The sequence below is a fragment of the Podarcis erhardii genome (genome assembly GCF_964252035.2).
Source record: "Podarcis erhardii genome assembly, chromosome: 6".
NCBI lineage: Eukaryota > Metazoa > Chordata > Lepidosauria > Squamata > Lacertidae > Podarcis > Podarcis erhardii.
In genome coordinates, this window is record NC_138510.1 from 71,504,622 (window position 1) to 71,514,412 (window position 9,791).

The window sequence follows — 9,791 nt, forward strand, 5'->3', positions numbered from 1 at the left end:
GGTAACTTAGATTCAGAGGTGTGTGTGCGCACCTCTACGGCCACAACTGGCGAGGCAAGTTCAGAGCAAGAAGCTGCAAGCTCCAAGAGGCACGCACCATCCGCCTCGCAGCCCCCCAAGCTGGAATCTAGACACGTGTAAAAAAAAGTTGCGAAAATGCCTTAAAAAAAAAAAAGGTTTGAAAAATGTCTTGAATTTACCGTGGTTCACCACCGCCATCTGGCGTCTCTTTGGTATAATGCAACTTGACAACGTTGTATTTGCAGCTATATAGCTATTTGAGCCTTGAACAAGGGGAATATCTCGAGCGCAGGGGATGGGGATCCATTTCTAAAAGGCCTTTTAGAATCTAAAATTGAGACCCGTGGAAGCGCTTTCCCTCCGCTCCCCGCCCCGAGGGAGGAGGCGCGGCCGCCCCGCAGCAAGCCCTCTGCACGCGCTCAGAGGCACGCTGCTTTCCGGGCGCCGGACGAAGAGGCCGGCCACCGGCAACGCCTTGCAAGGTCACCCATGACCGGCGGCTCTGGGCCTCGACCCGCCTCGTCCGCTGGCAGAGCGGCGTTTCCCGCCTCCCGACCCCTTCCCCCCGGGCGCCGCCATTACCCCGCTGCCTTCCATGGCCGCCTTTCGCCTTCTGCAGCTCGCCGACGCCGCGCTCTCGGGCGGGACAACGGAGCGGCGCTTCTCGCCCTCGCCAGGCAACCCCGCGAGGCGCCGCCGGAACCGCCCCGACGCCGCCCGGCTCCTCCGGGGAGCCCTCGCTCCGCCTTCGGGGCTGGGCTCCGCTGCGCGCCGGCTGTGGCGCGCGGATTGGCCTCTCGAAAGGCGCGAAGGAGGAGAGGGGGAACCGGGCGCCTCTTGCGGGCAGGCAGGGCTAAACAAGCTGTTGCTTAGGGCCCCACTCTCTTGGGGCCCCCCCCAAAAAAATTAAAGGGGGAAAAACGGGATGTGCATTTCCAAAATATAAGATAAACAAATAAAATAAAACCTACATACAGCAACAGTGTTTTGTGTGGTGTAGGCTCCTATGATGTAAGTAGTGGGCCCCGCCTGCTAGCCTGCTCCCTAAAATATCACTGGTTTGCTCATTTCTATATACAGTCATACCTTGCAGAATAGACGCTTCTGGTAGCGTTTTTTCGGGTTACAGATGTGCCAAAAGCTGGAAGTACTGGAACGGGTTACTTTTGGGTTTCGGTGCTCGCGCGTGCGCAGAAGCACTAAATCGCACTTTGTGCATGTGCAGAAGCACCGAATCGCAACCTGCGCATGCGCAGATGTGGTGCTGCGGGTTGCGAACGTGTCTCCTGCATGGACAACGTTCGCAACCTGAGCATCCACTGTATAGGGTGCCTACATTCTGCATGGACTGGTTGCATGGCAACACGTGCAAATGGCTTTAGATATCTATTAGGTTCATAAGTTACCATATATAGTCAACATATAGCATATAATCAACACAAAAAACAGCGACAATTTGTTGATGACAAAGGACAGCTGGACATAGAAAGGGCCCCATTACCTTCAGTAGCTTAGGGTCTCATCAAACCTAAATCCAGCCCTGCTCACTCCTCAAATCTTCATAAAGAGTGCAAGCCAGAATCTGCACATGGACCACTGACTCAATTCTGCCATCTCCACAGGGAAATACTCTAGGAAAATGCAGGTTGCCTTTTGCTAGTGTAGGTGACAGGGTTCTTCTGACACCCCCCCCCAAAAAAAACCCCAAGTCTCATCCCAAGTGGGACTTGTGTATAGGGTTGCCATGTTTCAAAAAGTAAAATTCCTTTTTAAAGAAACTGCCAAAATTGTCCAGTTTTTGGGAACAAACCCAAATGGTTGAGCTTTGGGACACCCCATTCCATAATGGATAATTTTTCTATTTATACCCACACATCTTATTGGGTTGCCCCAGCCACTCTGGGCAGCTTCCAGCATATATAAAAATATAATGAAACATTAAACATTTTTAGAAAACCTTCCCTATGCCTTCAGACGGCTTGGGGAGTTGGATAACTCCATACCCTCCTGACATTTCTCCAGGGAAAATAGGGACATTGGATAAGGAAAAGTGGATCAAATCAGAAACCAGGACGGCTTCTCTAAATCAGCGATGTCCCTGGAAAATAGGGATACTTGGAGTGTCTGCAACTCCTAGGGGCCCAGGAGACTTGCCCCCCCCATAAAATATTTGTGTGCATGGGCATAGCCAGGATTTTGAGAAGGTAGAAGATAATAACCTGAAATTGAGCTTCTTTTGGGAATTCACAGGTAAAAAATACCCCCAAGAAAGAGGACATTACGGAGGCTAGGGGGCAGGCCCTCAGTTAATTGAGTACTTTCAATGATGTGTGTGTGTACTGCGTCATATATCAATTATGTGGGGCGGGGCTTATCTGTCGTCTCCCCCCCCCCCAATATTTTATTGGCATACCTGTGGGGTAAGGCTGCAAAAAGAGAGGAAAAATTGGGCGGCTGGAAGGTGTCAAGAGAAAAAGATGTCCTCCTCCCAGTTCCCCACACTTCACCCTTGCAGGGATCCCCACAGTGTCTCCTTCATGCGCTTGCACAAGAAAAGGGGCACATGAGGGGGATGGCAGCTAGGGCTATGTACACGTGTGCATATGTCTGTGTGCACACACACTTGTCCTTGAGATCGGTAAGCTATAGCTCAAAATATTCCAAAGCTATTAACTATACCTGTGCATGATCCTTTAAACATGCCTTATTAAACTGCCCCTGCTATTCCAGTACAATCATACCTCATGTTACATCCGCTTCATCTTATGTTCTTTCAGGATACGTCCCGCGGCAACCTGGAAGTACCGGAAAGGGTTACTTCCGGGTTTCGCCGCTCGTGCATGCTCAGACGCGCAAAATGACGTCACGTGCATGTGCAGGAGCGGCGAATCGCAACCCACGCGTGCACATATGCAGGTTGCGTTCTTTTCATGTTGCGAATGGACCTCCGGAACGGATCCCGTTCACAACCAGAGGTACCACTATATTGCTCTTTATGTATTAATGACATAATTGCTGAATGTTGATTCAGCTCATGCTGCAAGTTTGCATCTAAAATAATGAAAAACCAGTTAACTCAGTAGCTCCCCAGGTGTGGTCTGGACACCTGCAGTAGACCCGAGTGTGAACATAAGCTGTGCTGGATCATACCAAGACGATCCTGTTTCTCACAGTGGCTAGCCCAGATGGGAAGCCCATAGCCACGGCACAACGGCAGAACCCATCCCCTGCTGTTGCTCTCCAGCGACTGGTATTTTGAGGTTGAAGGCAGAGGTCCTCCATCAGCTTCTTTAGTCCCTTTGAAAGCCATTTCTGCCGGCAACCATGCTCTGCGGCACTGTTTCATATGATCCAAGGGATCCAGTTTCAAGGAGCCAGATGTTTCTTGGAAGTTTCTGTCAAGAGGCAAGCTGCTTTTCAGTCTCCATTCTGAAACCTAAATTGAGTTGCACCAGGACACGGAAGGAAGAACGAAAGAAACTGAACAGAGAGGATCGGATTCCAGACAAGAGAACAGTTGGGCAAAGGATCAGGCAAAATTTTGCCTCTGTTGCAAAATGTCTGCTGAGTAGAAAACTTAAGTCGACAAGGACTCCCTCAGGAATCACATGGTAAGAGAATTGAATGGTCGACAAACAAACCGGAATACAGTGGTACCTCGGGTTACGTACTTAATTCGTTCCGGAGGTCTGCACAGTGGTGCCCCGCAAGACGAATGCCTTGCAAGACGAAAAACTCGCTAGACAAAAGAGTTTTCCGTCTTTTGAGGTGCTTCGCAAGACGAATTTCCCTATGGACTTGCTTCGCAAGACGAAACGTCTTGCGAGTTCTTGCGAGTTTTTTCCCTTCCCCCCTTTTTCTAAGCCGCTAAGCCGCTAAGCCGCTAATAGCGCTAAGCCGCTAATAGCCGTGCTTCGCAAGACGGAAAAAACGCAAGACGAAGAGACTCGCGGAACGGATTAATTTCGTCTTGCGAGGCACCACTGTACTTAACCTGAAACTGTTCTTAACCTGAAGCACCACTTTAGCTAATGGGGCCTCCTGCTGCCGCCGCACTGCCGGAGCACGATTTCTGTTCTCATCCTGAAGCAAAGTTCTTAACTTGAAGCACTATTTCTGGGTTAGTGGAGTCTGTAACCTGAAGAGTATGTAACCTGAAGCGTATGTAACCCGAGGTACCACTGTATCTGTATTTGGTAAGACTGAAATCCTATACACATTTACTTGGGATTAAGCCCCATGAACTCAGTGTGACCTTTTTCTTGAATTGGCACGTACAGCATTGCATTTCCAAGCAAGACTGCTTCTATAGCAGTGTGCTGATATCCTAGCAATGCTATGTTAATTGTGGGGCTTAGGAACACATCTGAGGATTTTTTTTGAAAAATGCAATGCTAAAAAGGCCTCGTTGAGGCAAATGATGTAGGCATGTCCAGGGATATATTCATTTTGGTCTTAAGTGGCCATCTGTATAAATTTTGTACTGGCAAAATGTTATATACTTGCAGGTGTTAGTGATCTTTTAAACACTATTCCTACAGAATGCAGATTAGCGGCAGGGCAACTAAAGTGGATGCTCTTTAGGGTTGCCAAGAGATTTCTATTTTGAGCCTGGATACCCTTGTTCATTATCCAATAGTCCTCACCATCCTTGGTACAATTCGAACCTATCTTTTTTTTAAAATAAATGCCAATTCCATGTGTAGCTATTTGGACATCTGGAGGGCTAATACAGATTTATATGTGTTGATTTTTAGATTTAAGCACAGATGAATGCTGTATTCACGGATGTCAGCTGATATAACAGAAGAAAAGCCTGCTGGATCCTGCCCATCTAGACTAGGATCCTGTCCTCACCAGGGCCACTCAGATGCCAGTGGGAAGCCTGCAAGGTCAACATCAGCACAACAGCATTCTGCTAGTGGTCTCAAATTTCAGCCAAATTTCAGCGTCCCTCTGCCTCTCTGGCACTTCATTCTAAATCATAGCTGTGGCGCCCCCCAGTGGCACTCCCAAGGCTTCACACCCGTGTGACCGAACCAGCTTTGACCCCACCAAAACCTGCCTCTTTAACACTGTCCACCTGCAATTCCCAGCTTGCAAACAAATCCTTTCAGATGCAAATCTACTCTTGTTTCTTGCCAAACATTCCTAATTTCTGCAACCTAATTGTGTCTGTTTTTTGGGTGGGGGGGTAGTTTGTTTGCTAAAGCTGCTGTTTAAGTATTTTAAGAAACAAATTCTTTCAAATATTCTGCATTATAATGTGTCGCTGCATTCTTCAGATCCTTATCAAACGCTGTAAAAATAATCTTCATTCAGGTACGATTTAGGAAACAGGAAACTCCAAAGCAGCTCTTTGTCCGTTGTTTTAATTTTGGCAGTCGTGTTCTCTCGAGAGGATTCTCTGCTTCCAGTGCCTAGCAGAAACTTAATTTTTATATGTTGTCCGTGCACAGTCTGCAATTTGCTGAACACTGGCTGCTCTGATTCCAGAGGCACCGGTTTCCGTAATTGTTGAATAAAGACGAGGAGCCTGCCAATTTAACTCCCAATGTCACATACTCCCAGAAGCAAATAGCCAGCCACTGGAATTCTTGCTGGCTTCTGCTAAGCAATTCGGTTCCTCCCTAATCTGATCTGATCTCTTTCTTACTATACAAGTTGTTTGCAGTGAAGCTTTATAAAATAATTATATATTTTAATCTTCTCCCTGCCCAAAATTAAGGCTGCAAATGCACACTGAAAAGCAACAACAGCACCCTCAACACAGATAAACACATTGCATATCACTGACTGAAATAATCATGTAGTATAATAAAAACAGTTGGCCCATCGTTATTCATTTGCATATTCAGGAAGGGCTTATGGGTGTTTCTTGCTCTCAATGAACCCATTGCATGCCTCAGGGAGAAAAATGGTGCAATGATCTAGCACTCAGCAAAATGCCCCTCAGAATAATTGTTTTACAAATAAAAATATTGTTTGATGTGTGTGTTTTTAATCAATGACAGGGAGGATAATAATAATAATAATATAGAATATGCATTGCAGTTCTAAAATATTTTCAAAAATATTAATACTAGAACAGTGTTTCCTTTTGCAGCAAGTAGCAAAGAGATTGCTCATCCTCACTTCAGTGTCTGGTTCAAGCCTAGACTTGCCAGATACCAGGGTTTAACTGGGTTTGCTGACAGTTCAGGTTTTGTTCCATGCTGATGAGTTAACGCTAGCAAAGAGCAACCCGGAATTCTTGCAACTGCCGAGTCTCTGGAGGGCAACCACCACGTCTGCACTTTTGCCACTCACAGCACCAAGCAGGTGTGGCAGGGAGACTACTGTTAAGGTCCAGCAATGGTCAATGTGGGCTGTGATACGAACTATCAGATCCTAGGTCAGGTCAGCCCTGCCTTCAGAATGACCCATTTGGGGGGCTTTCTACTAGGCATTAGGGACGCGGGTGGCGCTGTGGTTTAAACCACAGAGCCTAGGGCTTGCCGATTGCAAGGTTGGCGGTTCGAATCCTCATGATGGTGTGAGCGCCCGTTGCTCGGTCCCAGCTCCTGCCCACCTAGTAGTTTGAAAGCATGTCAAAGTGCAAGTACAGTGGTACCTCGGGTTACATACGCTTCAGGTTACAGACTCCGCGAACCCAGAAATAGTATCTCGGGTTAAGAACTTTGCTTCAGGATGAGAACAGAAATTTCCTCCGGGGGCACGGCAGCAGCAGGAGGCCCCATTAGCTAAAGTGGTGCTTCAGGTTAAGAACAGTTTCAGGTTAAGAATGGACCTCCAGAACAAATTAAGTTCTTAACCTGAGGTACCACTGTAGGTACCGCTCCGGCGGGAAGTTAAACGGCATGTCCGAGCACTGCTCTGGTTTCACCAGAAGTGGCTTAGTCATGCTGGCCACATGACCTGGAAAAACTGCGGACAAAACGCTGGCTCCCTCGGCTAGTAAAGCGAGATGAGCGTCAGGGGTCCCTTTACCTTCATATGCTGGGCATTGCTGCTCAACCCAACCCTCCCACAGCCCCACATGGGTGTAGCCTTTGTGTTTTGTCAAGGTATAGAGAAGATAAACTTCCCTAGCTAATCTAGGTTTGAAGACCCAAAGGAATAGCAAGCAATGCTAATCATTTACCCAATCTGAAGGTGTTCAACCATAAAATTCTTGCCATCTCCCTGACTGCTGGACCAGTGGAAGCACTGCAAAGTAGACCAGTCACTGGAGCAAATCTGAAAAAAAAGACTAGGTTTTTTTAAAAAAGTGCATTTGATTATATCGTACAGTGGTACCTTGGGTTAAAGACGCTTCAGGTTACAGACTCCGCTAACCCAGAAATAGTACCTTGGGTTAAGAACTTTGTTTCAGGATGAGAACAGAAATCGTGCGGCGACATTAGCTAAAGTGGTACCTCAGGTTAAGAACAGTTTCAGGTTAAGAATGGACCTCCAGAACGAATTAAGTTCTTAACCAGAGGTACCACTGTATTACCTAATAGCCAGGGCCTGGTAGTGTTGGGTTTTCTCAGAAAATGCAGCTCTGCTGTGGCGGACAGTCCATGCGCAGCCTGATTCTGTGCATGGCTACTCAAAAGTTAAGTCCCACACTGAGACTTACTCCCAGGTAAGCGCACCTGTAGCTTTTCAAGAGGCATCTGCAACAAAAGAAAAAAGGCCAGGTGGGAGGGCCAGCTCAGGAAGGCTGTTGAGAAAAGTGACTTGGGGACGCAAGAAATCTTCTAAACAGTAAGAAATGCCACAATGTCCTGTTCTACACCCGTCTCCTGCCTTGACTGCTACAGCCACCTTCTTGTTACTGAAATTATTCATTTAATTATAATTTCCTGCTTGCTGTCATTTGTAGCACAAACACCTTGTTTATTATTTTCAAAGCCCTTCATTGCCTTGCCCCCAGCCTGTAATCTTCAGCCCTCCAACCTAAACCTCCCCCCCCCATCTTAGTCCTTTAGAATCATAGAATTGTAGCACTACCAGACCATAGCATGGTGATCACAATGCTCTTTGCAGCAGATAAATCTCATCGGGAGGTCTGATCTTTAGAATGTGGGAATTGTTTTTATATGTGAAATTATTTTAAATATGTGGAAATCATTTTATAGTTGTTTTATTATAGTGTTTCTTAAATTGCTTTCAGGTGTTTCACATGAAGCAATTCATAAATGGGCTGCAGTAAATTAACCCCATCATAGCTGTCTGAAGCTCTCCTGCGCCCTTTCTCACACTCCCCCCCCCCCCAGGAACACCTCCATCTTTTCCTTCAGATCCGCCTCGAAAACCCAACTTTCCATTAAAACCTTTGCCACAGCACTTCAATCGTCAACCCTTATTGGAATCTAACTGAACTTAAACTTCTTCCGCTCCTCTTTACCGCTGCCCCAAATTGAATGTTAACTTGCAAATTCCTTGGGGGCAGGAATTTCTGTTGCTACTGTTAGCAGGCCCAGTTTTAGCTGGGGCTGCTACCAAACACACATATGCACGCACACAAAACAACACACAAAAAACAAGGTTACGGCTGAAGAGCCTTGCACAGACTTTTGGGTATGGGTTTTATGTGTAGCAACATTCCCCCAGGGAAAAGATGGGGAACCTCTGGAAGAAGCCAGCTCCCATCAGTCCCAGCCATAATGGTCTGGAATTATGGAAGTTGTAGTCTAAACAACAAGGGACATGGGTGGCGCTGTGGTCTAAACCACAAAGCCTAGGGTTATCCGATCAGAAGGTCGGCGGTTCAAATCCCTGCGATGGGGTGAGCTCCCGTTGCTCAGTCCCTGCTCCTGCCAACCTAGCAGTTCGAAAGCACGCCAGTGCAAGTAGATAAATAGGTACAGCTCCAGCGCTGCTCTGGTTCTCCAGAAGCAGCTCAGTCATGCTGGCCACATGACCCAGAAGCTATACACCGGCTCCCTCGGCCAGTAAAGCAAGATGAGCACCGCAACCCCAGAGTTGTTCGCTACTGGACCTAATGGTCAGGGGTCCCTTTACCTTTACCTAGTCTTAACAACATCTGAAAGGCTGCCAGCTCTTCAAACCTGCTCTATGGCACACAAGACTCCTGGAGGAGCTAAAACTGCTGCCTGTATGAACCCACACGAAAGGGTCTGCGAACGACTCCTTCTTTTGTAGTGACCCCCCAAAGCCCTGTAATACCACTCTCAGGAATAGCATATTCCTTCACGACTTTTGAAGTGGCGTCTCAGGGTCTTTAAGGGCATTTGGCTACTTCGGTTGCGCTCAGATTTTTAACATAGAATCATAGAACGGTAGAGTTGGAAGGGACCCCAAGAGACATCTAGTCTGGCCCCCTGCAATGCAGGAATCCACGACAGATGGCCATCCAACCTCTGCTTAAAAACCTCCATGGAAGGAAAGTCCACAATCTATACATATATATGTATTATACTGCCACTCATGCTACGTTTATGCATTCTGATGGTAAAAGCCACCTGGGACAAAAGGCCGATTAAACTTGTTTAAATATAAGTAATTCTGCTTGACGTGGTATTACAGCTGCCAAGGTGCCAGGAAGATGCGCGTTCTGTCTTCCACCCTCGCTAGGGGACTATCTGCTTTAAGGCCGTCCAGTCAGGGGGCACATACCCGATCTATCAGCTTCCCTTGCGCCCATGCACGACTTTTCTGCGGGAGAGGCGAGCGCAACTTGGGATGAGGGCTGCGATTTCAGAAGAAGTTGCGTCCCGTCTGAAAGGGAGAACAACCCATGCGCAAGAGAAACTCTCCAT

General features: G+C 47.3%; 1 protein-coding gene and 1 long non-coding RNA gene across 7 annotated transcripts in view; both read right to left on the minus strand.

Annotated features, from left to right (window-relative positions):
• The window catches only part of ODF2L (outer dense fiber of sperm tails 2 like), a 35,684-nt gene extending 34,911 nt beyond the window's left edge, over positions 1–773 (minus strand). For all 6 annotated transcript variants that reach the window (XM_081865865.1, XM_081865861.1, XM_081865864.1 and 3 more), the window contains exon 1: positions 604–773. In XM_081865865.1, the coding sequence (XP_081721991.1) occupies positions 604–618 (15 nt within the window). In that variant the 5' untranslated portion in view covers positions 619–773. The remainder of the gene's footprint in view (positions 1–603) is intronic.
• A 1,895-nt stretch (positions 774–2,668) lies between these two features.
• LOC309344043 lies at positions 2,669–9,767 on the minus strand. The gene is made up of 3 exons (XR_014157574.1): positions 9,649–9,767; positions 7,520–7,682; positions 2,669–2,816 (listed from the first exon to the last, which is right to left on the minus strand). It is a non-coding gene; the product is annotated as an uncharacterized lncRNA (long non-coding RNA).
• Between the last annotated feature and the right edge of the window lie 24 nt (positions 9,768–9,791).